The following is a 22,679-nucleotide window of genomic DNA, read 5'->3' as shown; positions in this document are numbered from 1 at the left end:
GTCGACTGAAAAGTCTGCAGCGGCCAAGGGCCCGCGCGGCAGCATAGATTAGGCTGGGCGAGCAGATGCAGTGGGGTTTGCAGAGCAGGATCGGGTGCGCCAAGGGAGGGTGTAGTGGGAGGAGATCGGGTAATAGAGCAGCGAATGGGCAGCGAGGTGAAGGCGAAGGCGAGGAGAGCACGGTGACGGGCGGGTGGAACACAAGGTATGAACGAGGCAAGGAAGAGAAGGTGGTGGGATGGGGTAGCACGCTGAGCGATTGCTCAGCTCACGGGAAGACGCGCGCTCCGCCGGGGCTTCTCGGCGGATCGGGCCACACCTGCGGCCGCACAAAGGGGCTCACGCCGTAGCTGCCCATGCTGTCCATCGACACGCGCCCGTCGTCCTCGCCGACGCTGCCGCGACGTGGCGACGGCGGCGCGAGGAACGAAGAGCGGCGCGCAGAAGCGAGCTGGTCGCTGCTGCTGCGCGGCGCCACGTAGTCGTCAAAGTCGATGGTGGCCGACGGCGTGAGGAGCTCAGGAGAAGGGCTCTTGTGCGCATCGAGCGCGTTGAGGCTGCGCTGCGTCTGAAGGACCCGGCGCGCAGGCGGCAGCTCCGCGCTGACGCGCCCCAGACGCGCCGGAGACGAGAGCTTGCTGTTGTCTGCAAAAGGCGTCGTAGAAGGAGACAAGCGAGCCCGCGCTTCGGGCGAGAGGTAGTGCTGCACAAGCGTCGAGACAGTGTCGCTGTCGCGGCGCACGCCGAGAGCGGCCCGGTAGCGCTCGCCCGGCGTCATTTGCGCCATGAACGTCGTCTCCTGCGCCTCGTCGCCGCTGGAGTAGAAAGGCGAGCGCGGGCTGACGCTGCGGTCGCCCAGGCGCGGCGTGCGCAGCAAGGCCTGCTGCGGCGTGGCAATGCCCTCCTGCAGCTCGCTGTCGGCCTTCGAGCGCTCCGAGTCCGCGCGCGGCCGCGTCGGCGAGACGTCGCAGTGCCCACTCTCGGCGCCCTGCGACGATGCGCTGACTGCCCGTTCGCGCGGCACGACGACGCCGAGCATGGCCTCGTGCTCCGGCTGCCGGCGCAGGAAGAGCTGCGAAAACGCATCCGGGTCGTCGTCGGCGGTCCAGAGCTCGTGCGGCAGGTGGCTGCGGTTCGAGTGGCTCGAGTCGGACGACGAGGCAGACAGGCCCGCGCGGTGTCGCCGAGCCGCGACGTTGGGGTCGAGACCGCGAGACCGAGGCGACCGCTGCGCTGAGCTCGGCGACCAGCGGCTGTGCGGCGACGTGTTCTGGCGCGGCGTACGCTGCGTGCCGGCCAAAGGCGAGCGAACGACTTGAGGCGGCGTACCTCGCGCCTCGGCGAAGTACGACGCGTTCGCCTGGCGCGACGCAGAGGTGCCGAGCGTCGGTGTCGAGATGGGCGCAGCCGCGTAGCTCGTGGCCGCTGCGGCGCCGGCGTCGACGTACGGCGTGCCGAAGGTGCCCGACTCGAACGTCGGCATGCTCGCTGGCTCGGGCGTACGACTGTCCATGCTGCTCGAGCTCGACTTGACCTTGCGCGGCGGCACCGGCAGCGACTGATTAGGGAATGGCGAGTCCGCGATGGTGGTGTCGACGGGCAAGGTCGGAGACTGCGGCGGCAGGAAGAGAGCTGGCGCCAGCTTGGGCGTCTCGCCGCTCGGGCCTGCGGAGGCTGGCGTCGACTGCGAGGCCTTGCGCACGCGCACCTCTGCTGCCATGGCTGCAGCGGCACGCCGGCCCAGACTGCTGGTGCGCTTCGGCGCCAGCGGCGGCGACGACTGCGAGAGGCGTCTGACCTCCTCATGCTGCTCGTGCGAGGCGCGCTTGACGTTGCCCGAGCCGGAGCGGGAGTGCGCGGGCTCCGTCGATGCACGCTGCGCGCCTGCCTCGGCGAGCAACGTGCGCAGGTCGGCGCTGTTCTTCGGGCGGTGGTAGGTCGGTGACGTGGGGTGCGCGCCGGTGCGAAGCGGCGCCATCAGCGGCGTCGGGTTGTCCGAAATGTCGGGCCGTGGCGAGCTGAACGCGACGCCGTATGACGTGCCCGGCGTCGACGGCGCAGGGCCGCTCGAAGGGAAGCGGAACACGCCAGACGAGTCCGAGGCACTGCGAGTGAGGCCAGTGGACGACGGCTCTTCCGCGCGGCCGTCGAAGCCAGGCTGGCGGCCGATGATCACTGGCTCGTCAAAGACGAGCTGCGCCCGCACTGTGCGATCGGCACGGTCCTGCGCTGGAGTCGAGCGGCCGCCGACGGACGAGGACGGGCGCCAGCTCTGCCGGCGGCTGGCGTGGATGTGCAACGGCTGCTCGGCTGCAACGACAGCCTTGTCCCACGACGCGCTGTTGCGCATGCGCCGCTGCGTTGCTAGACTTGCGGACACCACGCGGCTGTGGTCGCGGTCAGTGCGCGGCGAGCCAAGAACAGGCGAGGAGGGAGTTGGGGCGCGGGAGCGACGCTGCCGTGAGAGGGTCGTGTCAGTGCCGTGCTGAGCAGGAGCGCCTCGTGCACAGCTCACCTTTCGGAAGACGCCGCTCCAGCCGCTGTCGCGCTGCTTGTTGCGTCCGTCGTCGCCCATGCTCTGAGCGCGCTTGCGTCCACCACGGAATGGCGAGAGGGCCTGGAAGCTCGTCGGCACGGGGCTAGGCGGACTGGGCGCACGAGGCTCGAAGCGCTCGCGCTCCTTCTCGCCCAGCTGCGGCGAGCTGCGAACGTAACGCAGCGTGCGCTGCCGTGGCGGCTGCGCTGTGCTGCTTCTCGGCAGCTCCAGCGTGCCGCGTTGAGCGACGGAGCCGGCATCGGCGGGCAGCGGCTCGCTCTGATCCCAGTGGAAGCGCCGGTTGCGAGGCCGCGTCGAGCTGCTGCTTGAGCGCCGATCCTGGCTGCGCGAGCGTCGGTGCTCGTGGCCGCCAATGCTGCGTGCGTACTCGCGCCGCCACTGCTCACGGTCGCGGTCGAGTGCGATGCCCTGTGCAATGACGGTCTCGAGGTCAGGTGAGGCCTCCAGAGGGTTGACGAGCATGCCGGCAGACGTCGGCGTGGGCGTCTTGCGCGGCCAGACATGAGCGCCGTCGACCTCGATCGTGCCGCTCGCTCGTGGATGGCAGCTGCGCATGGGCGAGCAAGCTCGGTCGTCTTGTGGAGGAAACGCAGGCGGCGGCAGCGGGGCTGCGCGGTGATGGAAGAACGGCGCCTGCACCAACGGAGGACTGGCGTCGGTATGCGCTCTGCGCCGTGTCGGCACCGAGGCGGCATTGTGTGCCAGCCGTTCCTGGGCAAGTGCCTGCGCAGCAATGTCCGGGTTGCTTTCGGTCTTCCTGCGCAGATGCTGCGTCTTCGGGTCCGAGTCTCGCGGCCGTGGGCGGTTGCGCTCGACAGAGGCATACGTGGAGCGGCGGCTGTGCGTGTCGCTGCTGCCGTCGATGGAAGTGCGGTTCTTGAGCTTCGGGCGAGGCATGAGCACGCGCTCGCAGCCGCTGTTGGCGTCGTACCAGCCGTGCTCTGGCGCGTGAGCATTCGCCTCGTCCAGGTGCAGCTGCTGCAGTAGGCGGTACTTCTTGCGCGCCTCTGCCGTCAGGACCAGATCGCGCAGCTCTGATGCCGCAACGACCTCTTCAGGCCGCGACGAAGGCCGCTGGTGCTGCGAAGACGGGCCGGGAGAAGATGACTCGCCGAGCGTCGAGGCGGCGATGGGCGACAGCAGCGGCGCGCCTTGCTGCCACATCGTGGGCGGCGTGACTTGAGCGGCAGGTGCTGTCGGCTGTCCTCGCCCTGCCACAGCGGGAGGTGCAACGCGTGCTGGAGCCTCGTGCGGTCCGATGACCTGGGCAGCGCGCGCACGCACGTCCGACGAGCTAGCTGTGCGCGCTCTCGGGCGCGAGGCTGGGCCAGAAGCAAGCGCGTCGCCTGACGACTGCGAGAGCAGGCGCTTGGGCTGTCCTTGCAGCGAGCCGTGCGCAGCCATCGAAGGCGCCCGCAAACTCGTCATGGACGTGGCCGCACTGCGATTGCCGCCCTCGAAGGCGGACGTCCAGCCGGCGCTGCCTCCTTCGTTTGACGAGATGGAAGGTGCAAGACCGACGGTGCGCCGCTCTGGCGTGAAGCGGTCCGAAGGCAGCGTCGGGGAGTCGTCCTGGTCGGACGATGGGACCGAGGTAGGAGGCGCATTGCCGTGCGCACGCGGCACGGCTGCGGCACCACGGTAGGAGAACGGCTGCTGTAGGTGCGGCTGCGACGACGAAGACTGCATCGCCGTGCCATCGCGTCGGCGCAGCTCGGTCTCCTGGTAGTCGGCTCTCATCAGACTGGGCAGGCCAGAAATGTGGCCCATGCGCGTCGGCGGCGAGTCGCACAGTCTCGGCGTGTTGCCGCCATGGACATACGCTGTGGGCAGGCCGAAGCCAAGCGCCGGACGGAAGCGGTCCGTTGGGCTGCCGGTCCGGTCGCCGCTCGCGGCGCCGTGCTGGAAGAAGCGCTCAAGCCGCTCGTTGGCGTCGTCGCTGCGGCCCAGATCGCCTCGCTGCAGCTCCGACGTCCGTCCAGCCGCCCCGGGCGGCAGCGACGGCGCATTGCCGATGCCGAGCCCTTCGACGCCGAAGCCGTCACTGCGAAGCGCACCTTTCTGCGGCGTGCCTGCAGAGCTGGTCCGCGAGTGCCGCGCAGACTTGCCGTATGGCCCGCCGAGACGACCTGCAGGCCGATCATCCTTGGGCGGCAGTGCTGGCCCGCGTCTCGGCGAGCCCTGGTCCAGCTCGAGCACCTCGAACTGTGCTGCTCCGCCTCCTGGACGCGGCGAGATGGGTCCATGGTACGGCACGTAGAAGTCTGCGTAGTCGTGCGGCTCTCGCGGCGGCGGCACGCGGTATGACGGATTTTGAGAGCCGCCGCTCGATGACGGGCCGTGGCCAGCAGTATGGAAGGAGCGTGATGCGCCGATTGAGGCGGCAAAGGCGCTGGCCGAAGTTGGCGCAGAGCCTGAGCCAGAAGAGCCAGGCCTGGCTGCGCTACGGAAGCGCGAGGCCGAGGACAGGTCGCCCTTGGAGGCGGACTTGCGCAGCGGACTCTGGAAGAAGGAGGAGATGCGCGCGGCGGCCGATGTCGACGCGGTGCGCGGCGCCGGCTGGTAAGAGACCGGGTGGTCCATGGCTGGCGCCTAGGCGAAGCCTGGCAACGCAGAGGCGTCGCGCAGCCTTTGCAGACCGAGTCAGAGACGCGCAGGCAGCCGGCAGAGAGGAACTAGAAGGAGATGGAGGATGTGCGCGGTGCAGGCATGCTCGAGAGAAACAGCAGCGAAAGAGGAGCGGGCCGGAACGAGCGAGGAGTGGACGTAGAGGAGATGTCGGGCAGCGCTGCGAGAGCGCGTGCCTCGGGGAAGGGCGCAAGAGAAGGCCGTCGACGGCGGCAAAAGTGGCGTGCGCCCGACGGCTCGGCACGGCGGCGGGCACTCTGTGCTGGCTGGCAGCGATCGGGCCGAGCCTCGGCTCCGTCGTGGGTGCGCGCGTACCGAAGGCAGGGAAGGGCGCTCAGGGGCACGTCCGACGGCAGAGGATCCGCGCCGGCGGGAGAGTGCGGCTGGAGTAGGCGCAAGGAAGGGGAGAGGGGATGGGGAGAGGAGTCAAGGAGCGAGAGGGCGCGGATGACGCTGCTGGAAGAGCACGGCGGCCAGGAAGTTGCGCACGCTGCATCTTGCGCTTGCTGCAGCGGCAGCGGCACCCTTCGCAGCGCCGATGGGGGCCTGCGCGCCGGGCATCTGCGCTGCTCGGCACCCGCTCGCAGGCCGCACAAGGCCTTCTCGCCACTGGGGCTGCCGCTGTGCACTGGCCGTGCCGTCGTTTATGCGACGCACGCTCTCATTCTGTTCCGGCGCAGGCGAGGTGCGCTCGAGGCACGGCGAGGCGACGCGGACGGCGGAGCGGAGCAGCGCGTCGCGTCGCTCTGCTCCCACGTCCGCGCACACTCGTCGTCCGCCTCGCACCCCTTGCCTGACTGCTCTGATGCCTGCGGCAGAAGTCCGCCCTCTAGCGCAGCCGTCAAACCACGCCTTGCGCTAAGCCAGCCTCAACAATCAGATTGACGGCGCTACGGCGACAAGATGCCCCTCTCACAGGCCGCTGCCGCAGCACCCGGCGCCCAGCAGCAGCTTGCACGGGTCCAGCTGGCAAGCGCAAGGGCGGCCGCGGATTGCCCTCGTGTCGGCTTCCGAGGCGAGGGGCTCGCGGAAGGCAAGACGGCGCAGAGCAAGCGGCGGACGCAAAAGCAGCGCAGGCGTGAGGGCCGCCGGCGCTCGCGCGGAGGGGCATGCTCCTGAATGCCTGCATGCTGCCTCCCTCCGCGCTCTTGCCGCTGCACGCCCTTGTGCCGCTCGAGCCCCAGACTTAGCTTGGCTCGTCGCATGTGCAGGCGAGGCATAGCGGCAGACCTCGAGCTGTGTGACGGTGCAGAGGCAGCGGCGACGCGGCGAGCCACAGCGGCGACTCTGACGCTCGGTCCTCAGCACGGACCGCTCGCCACACACCGCCTAGGTGTGCCACACTCTTGCTGCGCTGCACGACCACAGCGTGCATGCGATGATGCAAGGGCCGCACATGCGGGCCGCCGTGCAGAGCCAGGCGGCGCAGAAGGCGAGCGCGGCAGCGATGGGCACGGCGGTGCGGTCCAGCATCGCCCACAAATGCGCACAGAGCCGCAGCCTGGACCACTCTTCTGTCCTTGTCATGGGCTCCATATCAAAGCATGCCGAGCGCTCGCGATCTTGTTCGACCCTCGCCCGAGCTATGCCTAGCGACGCCTCTCTGTCACTGCAGAGGCAGGATGACGCAGACCTGCGGGTTGCATCCCTTTGTCCTCTGCTCTGGCTGCTCTCATGCCGCAATCCCCGATGGGCGACGACGTCGGCATGAACAGATTCGAGAGGACAAGGAGAACAAGAAAGCCCATCCTGGCGCTGCCAGCTGCTCGAGTCGTCTGGAACAGCAAACTGTCGAGCTGACCGGCGGTCCTTGGGCATGCTGGTCGCACGTGACGCACTCGACAGCAAAGCGCAGGGGCCCAGGTCTTCGCCTCGGCGCTGCCGCCCATTGAACGACCCACCCGCAGCATCGTTGCTGATGAGTTCTTCACGCTGCTTCAGATCAGCTTGGGCGCGCAATTCGAGGCGAGAGGGGTGCAGCGGAGCGGCGCGGCAGGCTCACGGCGCGCGGCGCGGCGCGGCACGGGCTGGCGCGCGAAGCCACGTGGCGAGGACTCCGAGGCGGCCCGTCGCCCTGTGCTGCGCCGCCGCGCCTGCCGGCCAAGCCGGCGCTGGAAGATCATCGCGCGCTGCTGGGCGACAGCTCGGCCGGACGGCGAGGCCTGTGCTCCCACCCTCAGCACCTCCTCTCCACCCGCTCACCTCACCTCGCACCCACTCTACGCCGGCTCGTCCCTGTCGCTCCGACTAGACCTCTTCTCGCTCCCGAATTCTCCCTCCCCCCGCTTCCGCCATGGTCTCGCCCGTCGTTAACGTGCGTCTCCAGCGCACCGCATGTCACGGCCCCTCTGCTGACCCTATCGCCCATCTTGATGCTTGGACGTGCTCAGGTCGTGCGCTACTCGGCACTCGTCGGCGGCATCGGCTACGGCGTCGTGCACCGCCGCACGCTGCAGAAGCGCGAGGATGCGCGCGCCATTGCCGCCGAGAAGAAGCACCAGGAGCAGCTCAAGGTGCAGGCACAGAAGGAGAAGGACCAGAGCATCATTGCCTCGGTGCGCGGCGGTGCGGGCGGCGGTGAGTTCACGGCAGTCAGGCGTGGCTGGGCAGGTTGAAAGGAGACAGACTGCTTGCGGCGAGAAGAAGTGGACGACAGGTCCAGCTCACGAGAAGAGATGCGCGCCTCTGCGCTGACCGGCGACGAGTGTGGCGGGCTTCGCTGCACGATGCCTGCAGCGGTCTTCGCTGCCCACTGCCCGTATCGAGTAGGTTTGCCTGTCTGCACTCCGTGGCAGAGTGTTGGTCAAAGGGTGCTCGGTCGGCCAGGCGCTCAGCGACGTGCAGGATAGCTTGCAGGCACGAGCGTCTTCGCTGCCGGTTCTTGCTAGACCCGGTCCACACAGCGTTCTGCTCGCCCTGCTCTGTTCCTCTGGTCTGCAGAGCTCTGAATGATGGCGACATGCCGCATCTCGGCTGTTCGTGGTGTCTGGCATTCCTTCGGCAGTTCACGGAAGAGCTGGATGGCGGCTCGTTGCGGAGAAGCAAGATGCGTAGCTTCCTTCCGACGACAGTGTTGCAGTCCCTCGCTCGCAGGTTCCGTCCGGACGGCAGAATCTGCTGTAGCGCGCTTGGCCGCTCGTGGAAGGCGTTCAGATGGGCATGCGGATGGGGACGGGCAGGTGGAAGGTCCCGGGCGAGCAGCGTATGTTCGAGGTCGCTCGTGTCGGAGACGCCGCTCGTATCCACAAGAGTGCTGGGACGGTCCCCTGCCCGCGCTCGGACTCCTGCGACTGTTGACAAGGAGTGGCGAACGAGGTCTCGGCGACGAGCTATGCCTGTGCATACCTGCTGACGTTCGGTCTTGCCGCCCGTCTCCGATCTTACCTCCTCGCTGACGCCGTCCACCGCAGTCGTCACCAACCCGGAAGACCCCAAGTTCGACCTCGAGAAGTACATTGCGTCCTTCGACAAGTAAACGGGCGTCGGGTTGCCGGCTGGCTTCGTGCCGGACGGAGCGCCTGGGTCAGCCGCGGGTGAGGGGTTGCAGACAGGGAGAGACCGGCAGGCAAGCGTGCCACCGCTGCAATGCACGGCTTTAGAGATCACTCGGAGACAGGAGCATGGGACCTCGGGAGCATAGATTTGCTGGTAGGTAGGTATCGTCATGCTGGCTCTCAGTCCCAGGCGCCTGGCCCGCCTCCTGCTCGATCAAGGAACAGCGCGAGCCGCTGTTCAAGCTCGAAGGCGGCCGGCCCCGTGTCCATCTTCAGCAGCGAGGCGGGCGACCTCACGGCGAATTCGAGCGGCGCAGCGATGTTGTCGCTGGCATCCGGCTGGCGCTGTGTGCCCGACGCACCGCTTTGCCGCGCTGCTGCGTCAGGCAAAGCGCTGGCCGAAGCCGCACACGCCAGCTCGCACTCGACGGCCAGCTGCAGCGCCGCAAGCGTCTCTCGCTCCTTGTCGCTCCATCCTCTCCGGATGCGCGAGGCCAGCTCTGCGTACTCGTGCGCCTGTCCGTGCCAGCCAAAGAGCTGCGCGATGGCCTCGACGAGCTCAGCTGCGAACACGCGCGCCTTGCCCGAACGTTCCGTCCATGCGCCGCGCCGTTCTTGAGGCCAGCCTCCCGAGTCGGTGCCAGCGACGCGCGGCGCGGACGCAGTAGAAGCGGGCGGCACATCCCAGCAGAGCTTCAGCACCTTGAGTCCGCCGCCGCACCATGAGCGCAGCAAGCGCCCGCCCGGCGAGGCCTGCGCCTGTGCGATCTGCAGCCGGCCGTCTGGCTCTGGCCGTCGCCGAAAAGCACCGGCGCCCAGAGGAGGTGCTTCGTGCCGCGAGCCGGCAAACGAGTAGCTCGCTGGAGATGCCTCGAAGAGTGCTGGCGAAGGCGATATCCGCACGTCGGTGAAGAAAGGTCGCAGGCGGGCTGAGGGCGGCAGGTGTCAGCTGAGAATGGGCCGCTCGTCTGGCACTGCTCACTGGCGAAAATCTCGGCAGGCTTGAAAGAGAAGCGCCGCGTGTCGTAGCGAAGGTGTGTAAGGCCGGCGCTGGTGGCTGACGGTCCGCTGGCATTGGCGTCTTCGGACGGTGCCTGAGCAGAGCCGGCCGAGGCGATCGCAGCCAGCACACTGCCCGGCGACGTGCTACCTCGTCGAAGTGGCTCAAGCAGTGGCACTGGCAGAGGAATCCCGGCCACGTCGGCACGCGAGTCCTTGGCGACGACGTGCAGATGTGTCAAGCGGCTGCGCAGGCCAGGGAAGTGCGGCGATGGGCCGCACAGCGCCGAGGCGTCGCCGGCCCATACAAGCGCGCCAAGCGCCTCTTCATCGCCGTCGTAGCTGAGCGTCAGCTCGCGGATGCGGCTGCGCATCAGCGAGGGCCGTAGCAGCTGTGCCTCGGGCGCGGAGAGATCCAGCTGCTCGAGCTGCTCCAGCCGCTCAAGCATGCCTGAGAGGCGTGCCCACGAGCGAGACGGCGCAAGTCGGGTCTTCTGCGTCTCTTCCCACGTTGCGCCCTCGCTAGCGGCAAGCTGCGCTTGCTCCTTGGCGGCCTGGGTCGCTTCTGCCAGCAAGCGTTCTGAGACGTCGAAGATCTCAGTGCCTGGCAGATGCAGGAAGAGCGCTCGCACGCATGTCGCGGGCTGCGGCGGCAGGGAGATGCTCTGCGTTGGCGCTGCCTCGGTGATGATGCGCCAGAAGGCTGTCAGCGCCGCAGCCGACGTGATGATGACGGTGTGCCAGCGAGCCCTTGCGGTCCATGCGCAGACGGAGTGCGAGACGAGGGCGAGCGTCTGGGCGCTCTGCGGGTGCGCCAGCGCGGCTTGCACGCAGATGACCTGCAGCAGCTCGCTGGGCAGCTCCGGGCGGGAATTCTCGCCACCGGCGCTCACTGGCTCGCCCTGGTCCATGCTGAGCGGCGCCCGAGTGCCCTTGAGGAGCGAGCTTGCGGCTGGAGGTGGTAGCGAGAGGGCAGTCCCACGTGACGCGGGGCAAGCCGGCTCGGCGCCGTCGATCCTTAGGCGCCGGGCGCGTGCACACTCGACTGGCGGCGTGCCTGTGCCGCTGCTGCCGCCGGCCTCTCGGCCATCTCGCGCTCGTGCGACACCACCTCCACATCACCAGCGCCGGCCATGCTGCTGCTGCTTCGCCCGTCGTGCATCCGCACGTTGCATGCCTTCGCTCCCGTCATCCATCCTCTCCAAGCACACAACAGCTGCACAGCATGACCGACATTCCCAAGCAGATGCGCGGCCTCGTCATCGAGAGCTTCGCAAAGAGCGCCGAGGAGGAGAAGAAGCCATACACGCTGCGCGACGATCTGGAGGTGCCCGAGATGGCCCCGCACCACGTGCTCGTCAAGATTGGTGCGTCGCGCATGTCCACCGGCTCAGCTGAGGGACCCTAGGCTGAAAGCGCTCTCGTCGACAGCGGTGGCCGCTGTCTGCCACACTGTATGTCGCCTAGCTGCCGCAGCACGCAACGCCCAGCTGACGCATACACGCACACCAGGACGGCATGGTCGTGCGCGGCGAGTTCGCACACATGGCACAGGGCGAGCCGCTGCCTCTCATTCCCTCGCACGAGCCCACGGGCGTCGTTGTTGCCGTCGGCTCCGAGGCGGAGAAGCACTACGCTGACCTGCCGGGCTCGGCCGGCCAGGGACCGCTCAAGGCCGGCGACCGCGTTGGCTCGCTCGCCTTCAAGAACTTCTGCGGCAAGTGTGAGGACTGCAAGGCAGGCAACCCGAAGTTCTGCGAGCGTCAGTGACCCATTGCTCAGACCTTCTTGGCGCGGGTGTGCTGACTGCTGCTTGCAGAGCAAGACATGAGCGGCGTCACCTCGCACGGCGGCCTCGCGCAGTACATGACCGCCGACTATCGGTCGGTCGTGCGCATTCCGGATGCCCTGAGCTTCGACGCAGCCGCACCGCTCTTCTGCGCCGGCGCCACCGTCTTCAGTGCGTGCGCTGCTGGATGTGCCTCGTCTAGATCATTACTCACCGCCTGACAGCTGCGGTCCGCGACTGCAAGCTGAAGAAGGGGCAGTCAATCGTCATCTACGGCGCTGGAGCTCTCGGACACCTCGGCGTGCAGTTGTAAGTCAACTGTAGCGCTCCCGTAGCAATCTGGCTGACTCCTATCATCAGCGCCAAGTGCCTCGGCCTGCGGACCATCGTGATCGATTCGCGCGAGCCGCCGCTTGACCTCGTGGGTTGTGTTTGATGCCTGCTTGCGTGCGCTCGCTGACCGCATCTGCAGTGCAAGGCACTGAAGCACGCGCCCGACGTCGCATTCAACAGCAAGGACGTGGACGTGAAGAAGCCCGAGACGGTCAAGAAGGCCCTGGAGGCCATTGGCGGCCCGGCAGACGCCGTCGTCATGTGCACGGACGTGATCCCGGCATTCGAGCTCGGCCTGGAGCTGACTCGCAAGGTGAGCAGAGAGGCTCCTTTGCTGCACATGCGCGAGCCTGCGCTGACCCTCTTTCAGCACGGTCTCTTCATGGTTGTGGGCCAGCCGGCCGACAAGATCCCGATCCACTTTGAATACGTGCGTGCATCTCACTCGCACAGATAGGCAGAGGCTGACTCACAGGCCCGCAGCTCATCTTCAAGGACCTCACGGTCAAGGGCAGCCTGCTCGGCGAGCCGGCTGGCGTGCAGGAGATGCTCGAGATTGTGGCCAAGGAGGGCATCGAGGTCAAGACGCGCTCGTACCCGCTCGAGAAGATTCACGACCTGCTGGTGAGCAATGAGCGTCGCAGTGCAAGCCGACTGACGCTGACCCTGATGTCGTCTCGATCGCAGGAGGATTACGGGAAGGTCGGTGGCAGCAGCACAGTCGCCTCTGTGTCTCGCACTCGGCTGATCCTCTCGTCTCGCAGCCTGGCCATGCCGGCAAGCTTGTTGTGCGCGTCTCTGACGAGCAGTGATTGCATAGAAAAGCAGAGCGTCCCGTGCGCCACCGTCTCCCGGGCCAGTCGTTCCGTACGCCGAGCAGCGGTGCCGATCGCTGATGTGGTTCAATGTGACGAGCCTAGACCAACTCTGCCCCCCTTCAAGTGGCTTGCTCTGCTCGCTCGGACAAGAGGTTGCACGGTCGAGCCGGCCGTCGGCTGGTCCAGCACAGGCGTTTCCGGCTGAACATGAGCCACCCCAGGGCATTTCCGAGCGCCGAGCCGTCGGGCCTTGCCTTCTTTCCGCGTATTGGCGCTCAGGCGCGGGAAGCAACGCCTCCGCGTTTTTGACGCTCAGGTGTGGGAGACAACGTCGACCCTGCCTCGGCGTCCTGGGCTTGCTGCGCGCACCACAAGGTTGTGCGCCACGCCGCCCGAGCGCAACGTCGTGTTCTCGCACCGCCCATCGCCGAGACACGCTTGCCCCTCTCTGGGCGCCGCAGGCTGCTCTTGCTGTCTCTGCGGGTGCGGCGAGAACCATCGCTCGCCGCATGACAGCAACGGCGCGCCATCGCGATGGAGCACTTTGCGGGCGCTGCGCAGCCGTCGGCGTCTCGCGGCCGCGCGGCGTCGCTGAGCGCTGCCGGCGGCGCGGTTCCCACGTCGCCGGCGGCGATGCCGTGACGATGCATCGCCCGCCCGGCGCCAGCCTTGCTCGTCTCGCCTATGCGTACCCGTCATGCCGACGCTCGAGCGCCTGATGGCAGGATCGCTGACGCCGCTCGATTCTGCGCACCCCGTCGGCGCATTGATGCTTGCGGTGGCGAAGGAGCGAGAGAGGCGCTCCTGCTGCTGGCGGCCCTGGGCAGTGAGATGCTCGTCACGGGCGAGGGCATCAGAGGGGATGCGGCTGCGGTGATGCCCATCACACGCTAGCGTACCCTCTCCGACGAAATGCTGATGCCCGTCACAGCCGGCGCCGGCAGGGAGCGCTGCAACGCGCTCGTGGGCGGCGCCCAAAGCTCGACGGACCAAACGCGCGCGTACCTCGCGGCCTCCTCGCGGTGCTGTGCTGCACCCTGCCGGGCTTCATTGGTGCGCCGGCGCGGAGCATTCATTCGTCTCGGCTCGGCTCCATGCTCGACGGAGGGTTGCCGAGGAGCATCTTTTTGCGGAAAAGGAGGGATGAAGCGCGCTCAGTAGCGGCGGCGCGAGGGCCGACTCCGCCTGCCTCTCCTGCGGCTTACGAGGTGGTGTGCGCCGTCGCATTGCCGTGCTGACAACCGTACTCTCAGCCGCGAGCAGCGCTCGCCGTGTGCGCCGTTCTCACCCCACGGCCGCCGGAATTGCAGGCTCTGAGCTCAGCCGAGGGCCGTCGCGACCGTGGGTGCCGCAGCGGCGCCGTCGGCGTCGGCGTCAGCGTCGGCCGCTGCCGCTGAGCTTGTGGCCGCAGTTTGCTGTTGGGCGCGTCTGCCGAGCCTTGCTGCTGCGCCGCAAGGCATGCAGGCTGCGTCGACGCGCAACACCGCTTTCGCCGGCCGCTGGCGGGAGGAGCTGCGCGATGCGCGCTGCAGTGCGCGAGCGTCATGCGTGGGGGCGGCAGCGCATGTGCCCGCCGCCGTTGCCGCATGTGCTGGGCGCGGCACGAGAGAGAAACACACAAACAGACAGACAGAGAGGCGCAGGCAGTGAAGTGCGATTGCGAATGAGGGTGGATGCTGATGACGGTGTGACCACTAGGACGGATGCAGAATAGAGTGTAGATGTGCGAGAGAGCGCGGCGAATGCAGTGTGTGGGAGACAGGAGAGATGCGTGGGTGTATGCCGGGGCGATGCTGGTGGAGACAGGACGAGGGGGGCGAGGCAGGAGGGGGTCGACGCTGGCCCGCAGCGCCGCCGCGCTGCTTAGTAGGCTGCCGGCTGGTGTCCGAGCATGCGAGCGAGCAGGTTGGAGCTGCTGCGGCTGCTGCGGACGCCGTGTTGAGCCGATGCGTCGATGGATCCCTTGCGCAGGCCGGCGGGGATGGCGCTCTGGACGTAGCGCTGCATCGCCGAGACGACCTTGACGCCCTCGACGTCCTGCGCCAGCGCCGGCTGCATCTCGACGTCGGCAGAGGCGACGTGGTGCTCCTGCATGCGCTCGCTGAGCTGGCCCTCGTCGACGTAGTACTCTTCGTACTGCTCGTCCAGGTCGTCGTCGTCGTAGTCCTCGGCCGACGACGAGCTGCTGCCGTTGTCGTCGGTGAGCTCGGCCTCGGACGAGGCGGCGCTGCTGCTCGACGCCGACGACGCGTGGCTCTCGCCGCGCTGCATCGTCGAGCTCGAGACGCGGCGCGGCACGTGGCTGTAGGCGTCGGCGCGCGGCGACGGCGAGACGGGCGACGGCGGTGCGTTGGTCGGCGGCCGTGCCATCGCTGGCCGGCTGGTGGAGCCGGCGGCGGGCACGTCGGCCTTGTGCAGATTCCAGCACGGCACCTGGTCGGCGGGCAGGGCGCGGAGGGCGACGCGGCGCTGGCTGGCGCGGGCGTAGCGCTCCATCTCGCGGCCGGCCTCGCAGCTGCGCAGGTGCATCTCGCGGCGGCCGCGCTCGGCACGGTCCTCGAAGCGGCGGAAGAAGGGCGAGAAGTGCACGAGCAGCTCGTCCTCCTCGATGCGCAGGTCGTAGTCGAGCAGGTAGAGGAGTTGCTTCTCCATGAGGTTGACCTCGGCCTGCGAGAAGAGGGCGCCGTACTTGGTCCAGTGCTTGTTCTTCGGCGACGAGTCGTTGAGGTACTTGGCGGCGACGATGAGCGTGGCGAGGAAGACGCGGTGCCGTGTGCAGTGCATGCCCTTGGCGACGCGCGGCAGGCGCGACTTGAGGCGCTCGAGGTAGACGAGCGTCGTGAGGAGCGTCGGCACCTGCACGTTGCTCTTCTCGACGAGGATGGCGATGAAGGTCTCGAGGCTGGGCAGGCCGTTGACCTCCATCTTGCCTGCCGGGTCGGCCTCGGCGCAGGCGACCGTCTTGGTGGGTGTGGTGGGAGGCGTCGCCAGCTGCTGCGGCGGTCCACACTGGATGACGTGGGCGGCCTGCTGTGCGAGGTAGACTGGGGGCAGGTGTGAGCCACGGCGCCGGATGGTGTCGCTGTCAGGACGACTCACCGACCATGTCGCGCGACACGGGGCACTTGACGAGGTCAAGCAGCGCCGGGTTGTGCACGGCCTTGGGCGTCAGGCTGGCCGGATGCCGGCGCAGGGCGCTGCTGCTGAGGCCCGAGGCCGACGAGGAGGCGTGGAGAGACATGGCGGCGGCGGCGGCGGCGAGGAAGGGCGGCGAGAGGAGGTCCGGAGGCGCAGTAGATGGAGCAAGGGGATGGATGCGCGAGGGAGAGGAGGCGGGCGGGCTGGGGGTGTGACGCGAGGTGGAGCGGCAAGATGGACGTCGGCCGGAGCTGGAGCTTCTTATGGCGAGAGCGGCGGCTGGCGGCGGATGTGTGGTGGCCGTGCGATGCGGAGGCGGAGGCCTGTGGCGATGCGATGCGGTGCGGTGCGTTGACGCGTGCGGCGAGCGCGGCTGCTGCTGCTGCTGCTGCTGTTGCTCTCACTGCGGTGCCTGCGCCTGCTGATTGCAGATGCACGCGGCCAGGGTCTGCCGCTTGCTGCCTGCGGCTTGCTGCCGGCGGAGTGCGCAAGGGGCGGACGCTGCGACGGTGCGTGCAATGCAGCTGCGGTTATGCGAGGGGCGCCGGACACGAGCTGCGTGCGCCGGAAGATGCAGTGCGCTGCAGGCGGGCCGTTGCCGGACAGATGCGAGCGGCGGGCAGCTGCAGCAAGCAGATGCAGACAGGCCGGCCGACGAGGGATCGGATCGGCGCGGCGGCGGGCGCTGGCGCTGGTGCGGGCAGCTGGTGCTGGCGTGGGTGCGCGGCGCGGCGAGGGGGCCGAGGCGCTGCTGGAATGCCTGCTACGGCAGACGCCGCAGACGTGCAGCCGAGTGGCGGCGCCGAGGAGATCGGCAGGGCGCGAGTGGCGGCTGGCGCACGCAAGCAGAGAGCCGGCTCTCTGGCGGGTGGGAGGGGCGGCGAGGGGCGGCGGGCGGCTCGGGCAGGGCGCGCGGGCGAATGCGCGCACGGCAGGAAAGCGAGGGCGAGGAGGCGAGGCGCGGGATGCGGGCAGCCAGCTGCGCGCAGAATGAAAGGAGGGAGCGACTAGCAGAATAGAAGCAACGAGCGAAGCCGAAAGGTGAAACCGAAGCGAAAGAGGGCGCGCCGGGCGAAGAAGCTGAAGCAAGGCAGGAACGGAGGAGCGAAGGGAAGGGCAAGGGCGAGGAGACGGCAGAGGGCGCGGCGCGAATGCCCAGATATGAGCGCGGCGCTCGGATCTGCAAGGAGGTGCGACGCGTGCAGGAAGGGGTGGGAATGGGCGCAGGGTCGGGCAGGGCGCCAGTGTCGCGGGTCGGCGAGCGCTTCGGGCAGGTCAGCGGCGCGGGATGTTCACGGTAGCACACTGGCGCAGTGCCGCGGTCGCCCAAAGAGGCAGGTCTGCGGCGCCGTGGAAGTTGGTCTGGCGCACTGCCCGGCTGCCGCAGAAGCGCAGCAGGCCGGCCGGCGGCGGCGGCCGTTGGCGGGCACACACTGCGCGCCTGCCGCCGCACGCAGCGGACGAGGCAGCGCGCGCGGTGTGCATTTGCGGGGCAATCTCCGGCGAGAGTGTCCGTGCGGCGAAAGCACCTCGACGCGGCGGCCGCCGTGCACCGCGCTGCACAAGGTTCACTGCGCCGCTGCGGCCGCGCGCACCTCGTCAGCAGCACAGGCCGGCGGGCGCACGCGGTGGCGCTTCTTGCTCTTGCAGGTGTGGCGGAGATGCGCGCGCGCCGAGCGTGCGGCCGGGGCGCTGCACGCCGTCTGCGCGCGGCGGCCGCCGCAGCATCTCAGCTCTCAAGTCAGCGCACGCAGCGCCGCTGCTCGGTACCGCGGGCGCCCGCGTCGCCATCGCGCCGAGCGCAGGGCCCGGCGTCGGAGACTTCAAGGTTCGTGCTGCGCCCGCCGCCGATGACGAGCGTGAGGCCGCTGCGGCGTCGTTTGGCGATGGCTCGCAGCGGCAGGCGTCGCCGGGCCAGCATCGGGCCGCGCGCACGCTGCGTGCCAGGCGGCGCCGTGGCGCCGCGGCGCACTGCGCGATCCTTCCTCGCATCCGTTCGCTGAGACCGCACGGCGCCGGATATGCTTGTGCTTGCTGCGCCCACCCTGTCAGACCTCAGCGCCGCTCAGGGGCAACGGATCGAGCAGCTGGGCGCTCTGGCTAGCAGCATGCGTCTGGCAAGGGCGCGCACGGAGAGGGCAGCGCCGGCAAGTTGCGTGCCCGGTCTACGTCTAGCGTGAGCGCGCGGCAAGGGCGAGCGGGAGGCTCGCGCCGAGCAGAGCGCGACAGCACGCCCAGCGGCCAACGTCGGCGCTGCGGTGCGATGACGCCGAGCACCGAGCCGGTAGTGCGGGCGCCCTTGCCCTGGGAGCGTGGACGATGAGCAAGCACCAAGCTGCGGCTGAAGGCGCACGTCCGCACCCCGGACGCGCGCGCGCCCTGGCCGAGGCGGGAGGGGCGTAGCGTGCGGCCCCCTGAGAGCAACGCTGCACGTGTGCCGCTTAGCGTGCGAGACGCGCGACGACCGCTGGGCGAGCCGCTGCAGCCGCTCAGGCAGCATCGCAGCATCGCCACGCGCGCGCTCCTCGCCGGCTGCGGTAGATGCTGCACGCACCCGCACCACGGGGCGCAGGCTCGTGCGGCGACTTGGGGCTAAGCAGCTGCGGCCTGCAAGCCGCCAGCTGTGCCTGCATTGTGATCTGCATCTCGCCCTTCTGCGTGGACGCTCGGCCGGCCCCCCGCGGAATCCAGGGGGAGCGCTGGTGGCCAGCGCCGCAGCAAGCAGCATCCCAGCTCACGCTCTGCCCTCGACTGCCGCCGCACGGAGGCCCGACTCGGGCGTCCCGCAGCCGTTCCGGATGCGAGGGCTCTTGCAGCTGCCTCTTGTTTGCACACTACACACAACGCCCACGCTTGTCTGGCTCCGATGACGACGTCTCGCGGCGAGCAAGGGTCAGGCGCAAGCAGAAGCGCAAGGAGTCGTGCTGCCGCTGCCGCCCCACCCGACGACGGCAGCGTCCTGGCTCGTGCACGGCGCAGGCGCACGAGAGCGTGGAGAGAGGACCGAGCCGTTGAATCTGCGCCGCATCTGGTGCCAAGGAGGGTCGGGATGGTCCCCAGCAGCGTGGACCCATGGGTGCTTGCCGTAGCACGAGGCACCCTGCATGCGGCGTGCCCGAGTCTCGCTGCTGCGTCCGGGCGATCCTCGCCGAATTGAGATGGTCTGCCGCAGCAGATGGAGACAGCGCGGAAACCTCGCTGCTCCCTTCCCCGCGAGACCACTCTCAGCACTCGACGGCTTCTGTGGTGGCGGTCTCAAACTTGCCACGCTTGCTGCCTCCGTCGCCCGAGATCAAGATCAGATCAGCATCAGCCCCACGCGGAGCAGCTGTGCACACATGTGGTCCTGCTCGTGGGGTCTGGCTGGAGCCGATCGTCGGCGAGCTGAGACTGCAGCATGCAGGTCCCTGAAAGTCCTGGGAGCAAGCGCTCGAGATGCTGGCGTGCGAGGCCGACGCAAGGGAGGCGTGGGACGCCCGACGGCCGCTGGCGCTGCCGCTTGCGCAGCGCATCGAGAGCTTGTGGGCACCGTGCGGCGGTGTGTCGAGCGTACCCTTGGGGCAGAAGGCGAGAGGTGCTGTGCCTCAGCTCATCGGCCCCGGAACGCAAGAGACACGCTACTGCGAGCCGTGCAGCGTTTAGCGCAAGGTGCTGCAGACCCCATGAGCACGCGTGCAGCTCGCCGCAGCTCGCAGCATGTGCGTGCCCGACGCTCCCTCGCCGCAGCCGTTGTATGTAGGTGCCGGCACCGCTCGGCGCAGCACGCTGGGCCTCGGGCAGCGCTACGGCATGGTGCATGGCGACGAGCGGGTCCGCTGCGGCGTGCCCGGCTGCACAGCGGCCGTTGACGACGCTTCGCCGCACGGAGGCTACGCACGCGCGACGCTGGCAGCGGCGCGGCGCGCACGCAAGCGACACAGCGCGACTCCGCGCCGTGCTCCTGCTGCCGTCGATAGCGGGATCGTCGGCGCCGCAGCGCAGGGTTCCGGGCGACCGAGGAGCACAGCTGCGATTCGGTGCGGCCGGCTAAAGTAGCTGCGAGACCCTGTCGCTTGGGAAACTGCCGGGCCCGGCGAGCGTGCCTCCGGGTCGAGCTTGCACCAGGGGTGCTCCCACGGCTATCTTTCGCCCCCCGGTCACGTGTGACATTCCCCAGGCGGAGCATGTCGGCCGCACACGCCCGTGGACCCTGACGCGTCGTCTCTTCACCCCGCTCGCACCCCGACATTCCTCAAGTTGCAGCGCCTGTGCCCTGCCTCTTCGGGCCCTCGCAACGCTCAATCGCAGGCATTCGTCTCGCCAAGGCCTGCAGTGACCAGATTGACTCACTCTGCATCGCCCTACAGACGGACCTGTCCCTCTCTCTCGCACCATTGATCCTGCCCCCGTTGACTGGCATTGCCTGACGCTCTTGACAGCACACAGTACCGATCGCGGCCTGGCGATCTTGGTTTCCAAGTATCGCCGACGATGCCTGCGCCCTCGATGACAGGCAAGGGGCAACGTCGTGGCTGTCGCGGTGCTGCTGCTCGACAGCGGACTCAGCCGCAGGCGGGACGCGGTCGCATGTCCGCCGCTGCCGTGTCGCACTTTTCCCGTCGGCAACCGCAAGTGCGTGCTCGTCCATGGCAGAGCGGCAGGGCGGCAGCAGACGGCGAGCTGCCGCTCATCGGGGTCTGGCACCACAGACGGAGCCGAGCGCTGGGCTGCGGACAGATTTTACTTCCCGACGCCGGGACCGGGGGAAGCGCAAGGCTTGACTCGCCGGCGCTCGAAACGGCTGCAGTCTGTGCACGGACAGCAGCTGCGTGACATCGAAGGGCGCTGGGTTGCCGTCCTGGGCACCGCTCGACATGAAGGCAGCCCGGGACGGAGGCCGACGCCGAGGCGCTCGCTGAGCCGAGCAGGTGGCCGCCGCCGCTGCGCATGGTGCTGCACGCTGCGTGCTGCGGGACGCGCAGATGTGGCTTGCGACTGCAGGCCGTGGAGGACACGGCAGCGGCGCCGGCGCCCGCGTCGCGACGCGTGGCAGCAGCTGACACTGACAGCGAGGCCCGCGCGCCCGCCGCTCCTCTCCTCATGCACCCTGCGCAGGAACGGAGCGGCGTGGCTGCGAAAGGGCCGCACGGCCGCGTAAGAGGCGGCGCCGAAGCGCGCGCAGCACAGCTCCCTCGGACATATCCTGCGTCGCATTCGCGCGCCGCACCAACTTGATTGCTCCCCGGATGCCGGCCGCAGGATGTCCGGGCTGTCCGGTTGCGCCGTGGGGGAAACTGCCCTTCTTTCCTTCTCTCTCGCAGCCCCTGGCAGGAGCAGCATTTGTGGCGACCTGCAGAAGAGCTGCGCGCTGGGCGCAGGCGAGATGTCCGGCCCGAGGTATGGGAGTCGTGGCGTGCGAGCCGGCGCCTTGGGCGCTGCCGGCGGGAGCGGGTGTGGGGACGGCCATTCTCACGCTCGGGCGTCGAGGTCGACGATGACCGCCCTCGAGTCCAACACATCAGCCCGCGAGCGGCAGCAGATGCACACACACCCAGCCTTCCCACGACTCACCTGTGTCGGACCCGGTAGCGGACTGGCGCCGGCAGGTTAGCAAGGCTGGGCTTCGGGCTGGGCCCCTGTGAGCTCCCCTTGCGACTCACATACTCGCTCGCGGAAGGCACCCATGTCGATGTCGGCAATCGCGGCGTTGGCGAAGATGGTGCTGTGCTCGCTGCTCCATTCGTGGCGGGACACTCCCCGCGCCTCTGAGAGCGCCACGCGTAAGCCGCGCGCGTCGGGAGTCCCGCGCGAGACGCTCGCCGTGGATGTGCCCGAAGGCGTGCAGCCGCGGGCGGATCTCGCCAGCCTCGAGCCGCTGGGTGACCGCCTCGCACCCCACGTTCGCACCCGAGTGGACCACATCGAGCCCGCCGTAGCCATGTGGCGGGCCGTGGGTCATGAGGATGTCCGTGTTGCTTGGGATGGCCGAAGCGTGCTCTGCCCATGGTCAGCATCCTGGCAGGGCGCGTGCGCTTGGCTGTGCTCACGCTTTGCCTGCGAGCGGCTCGGATCAGCGACCTGGCACAGCGGCTTCAGTGCAGCTCCACTCACCTCTGCGCCGCGCTCGTAGTTCCACGCCCAGCTGCCGAAGACAGGCGTCCACTTGGAGGGCGATGAGCACGCAGCCTTGCGACTCGTGCCAGGCCTGTGCTCACCGGACTGCCATAGATGCGCCAGCACTTGTCCCGGACGCCGTCGCGATCAACAGTGAGCTCGAGCGCCTCGTCTTCGAGGTAGCGCAGGCCGCCGCTGCGGTCCTGCAGCAGCTGTCTGACTCTCGCCGGGTCGGCACGGGGCTGGCTGTACTCCTCGTGAATCTTGTAGCCCTCTCGCTCATACCACCCGGTGCTGTTGTCTGCGGCGTGGTCGTGATTGCCGGCGATGATGATCTTGCGTGGGTGCGGCAGAGAGCTGGCGGCGCCAGCGTGAGCGTGAAGCCGCGCTGCGCTGCACCTGCACTGACCGCAGCCACGCGATCTGCCGCTCAAACGCCTCGGTGCCGCCGATGTCGGTTAGATCGCCGCAATGGAGCAGCACGTCCTGCGCCCGCCTCGTCAGCTCGGGCGCCCAGATCAGGCGTCAGCTGGCACGCACTCCATCGGGCACGTCGCTCGGCTCAGTGCTGTGTGTGTCCGAGATCACCACGAAACGGACATGATGCTCGCTCGGGCGTGCGGGTGGACTTCGTGCGTCGTATGTGTGGTGAAAGGCGTCTGTCGCACGTAGCAGCGCCGGAGCGTCAGCCGCCGCTCGGCAAGCGCGCGTTGGCCGCCACGTACCACCGCTCGACAATGCGCCGGCTGGGGGAGCAGTGTCTGACATATTTCGCAGCACAAGGAATTACGAGCAGTACCGTAGCGTGCGAGGACTGCCGGGCGAGGGCC

At 68.6% G+C, this 22,679-nt stretch overlaps 8 protein-coding genes across 8 annotated transcripts; 2 read left to right on the top strand and 6 right to left on the bottom strand.

Moving 5' to 3' along the window:
- Nucleotides 1–5: 5 nt before the first annotated feature.
- On the bottom strand, nucleotides 6–5,617 carry FA09DRAFT_344943 (hypothetical protein). The gene is made up of 2 exons (XM_025744666.1): nucleotides 2,516–5,617; nucleotides 6–2,455 (listed from the first exon to the last, which is right to left on the bottom strand). Exons 1-2 carry the CDS (start codon nucleotides 5,138–5,140, stop codon nucleotides 269–271), a joined length of 4,812 nt encoding a protein of 1,603 aa, XP_025601163.1. The 5' UTR covers nucleotides 5,141–5,617; the 3' UTR covers nucleotides 6–268.
- Nucleotides 5,618–6,308: 691 nt separating this feature from the next.
- Nucleotides 6,309–7,186, bottom strand: FA09DRAFT_117840 (hypothetical protein). Its single transcript, XM_025739021.1, has one exon. The coding sequence runs from the start codon at nucleotides 7,001–7,003 to the stop codon at nucleotides 6,515–6,517; it is 489 nt and encodes a 162-aa protein (XP_025601162.1). The 5' UTR covers nucleotides 7,004–7,186; the 3' UTR covers nucleotides 6,309–6,514.
- A 181-nt stretch (nucleotides 7,187–7,367) lies between these two features.
- Nucleotides 7,368–8,790, top strand: FA09DRAFT_327595 (hypothetical protein). Its single transcript, XM_025741455.1, has 3 exons — nucleotides 7,368–7,499; nucleotides 7,576–7,762; nucleotides 8,596–8,790. Exons 1-3 carry the CDS (start codon nucleotides 7,479–7,481, stop codon nucleotides 8,658–8,660), a joined length of 273 nt encoding a protein of 90 aa, XP_025601161.1. The 5' UTR covers nucleotides 7,368–7,478; the 3' UTR covers nucleotides 8,661–8,790.
- On the bottom strand, nucleotides 8,439–10,640 carry FA09DRAFT_358234 (hypothetical protein). Its single transcript, XM_025744931.1, has 2 exons — nucleotides 9,662–10,640; nucleotides 8,439–9,608 (listed from the first exon to the last, which is right to left on the bottom strand). The coding sequence occupies exons 1-2, from the start codon at nucleotides 10,587–10,589 to the stop codon at nucleotides 8,860–8,862; spliced, it is 1,677 nt and encodes a 558-aa protein (XP_025601160.1). The 5' UTR covers nucleotides 10,590–10,640; the 3' UTR covers nucleotides 8,439–8,859.
- A 26-nt stretch (nucleotides 10,641–10,666) lies between these two features.
- FA09DRAFT_117411 (GroES-like protein) lies at nucleotides 10,667–12,771 on the top strand. The gene is made up of 11 exons (XM_025739020.1): nucleotides 10,667–11,045; nucleotides 11,110–11,132; nucleotides 11,191–11,440; nucleotides 11,498–11,638; nucleotides 11,692–11,776; nucleotides 11,828–11,888; nucleotides 11,940–12,113; nucleotides 12,171–12,230; nucleotides 12,284–12,424; nucleotides 12,488–12,502; nucleotides 12,565–12,771. The coding sequence occupies exons 1-11, from the start codon at nucleotides 10,904–10,906 to the stop codon at nucleotides 12,610–12,612; spliced, it is 1,140 nt and encodes a 379-aa protein (XP_025601159.1). The 5' UTR covers nucleotides 10,667–10,903; the 3' UTR covers nucleotides 12,613–12,771.
- Nucleotides 12,772–14,481: 1,710 nt separating this feature from the next.
- On the bottom strand, nucleotides 14,482–15,859 carry FA09DRAFT_293357 (hypothetical protein; the record flags this gene model as incomplete). Its single annotated transcript, XM_025740044.1, has 2 exons — nucleotides 14,482–15,662; nucleotides 15,718–15,859. 2 exons carry the CDS (start codon nucleotides 15,857–15,859, stop codon nucleotides 14,482–14,484), a joined length of 1,323 nt encoding a protein of 440 aa, XP_025601158.1.
- A 4,354-nt stretch (nucleotides 15,860–20,213) lies between these two features.
- On the bottom strand, nucleotides 20,214–21,402 carry FA09DRAFT_117368 (hypothetical protein). The gene has a single exon (XM_025739019.1). It carries the CDS (start codon nucleotides 21,252–21,254, stop codon nucleotides 20,298–20,300), a length of 957 nt encoding a protein of 318 aa, XP_025601157.1. The 5' UTR covers nucleotides 21,255–21,402; the 3' UTR covers nucleotides 20,214–20,297.
- FA09DRAFT_333220 (Metallo-dependent phosphatase) lies at nucleotides 21,303–22,617 on the bottom strand (the record flags this gene model as incomplete). The annotated part of the gene is made up of 8 exons (XM_025743675.1): nucleotides 21,303–21,328; nucleotides 21,396–21,500; nucleotides 21,556–21,730; nucleotides 21,847–21,897; nucleotides 21,951–22,206; nucleotides 22,259–22,335; nucleotides 22,390–22,508; nucleotides 22,575–22,617. 8 exons carry the CDS (start codon nucleotides 22,615–22,617, stop codon nucleotides 21,303–21,305), a joined length of 852 nt encoding a protein of 283 aa, XP_025601156.1.
- Nucleotides 22,618–22,679: the final 62 nt, after the last annotated feature.

The sequence above is a fragment of the Tilletiopsis washingtonensis genome (assembly GCF_003144115.1).
Source record: "Tilletiopsis washingtonensis strain MCA 4186 unplaced genomic scaffold FA09scaffold_2, whole genome shotgun sequence".
NCBI lineage: Eukaryota > Fungi > Basidiomycota > Exobasidiomycetes > Entylomatales > Tilletiopsis > Tilletiopsis washingtonensis.
This window is presented reverse-complemented; position numbering and strand designations above follow the sequence as displayed.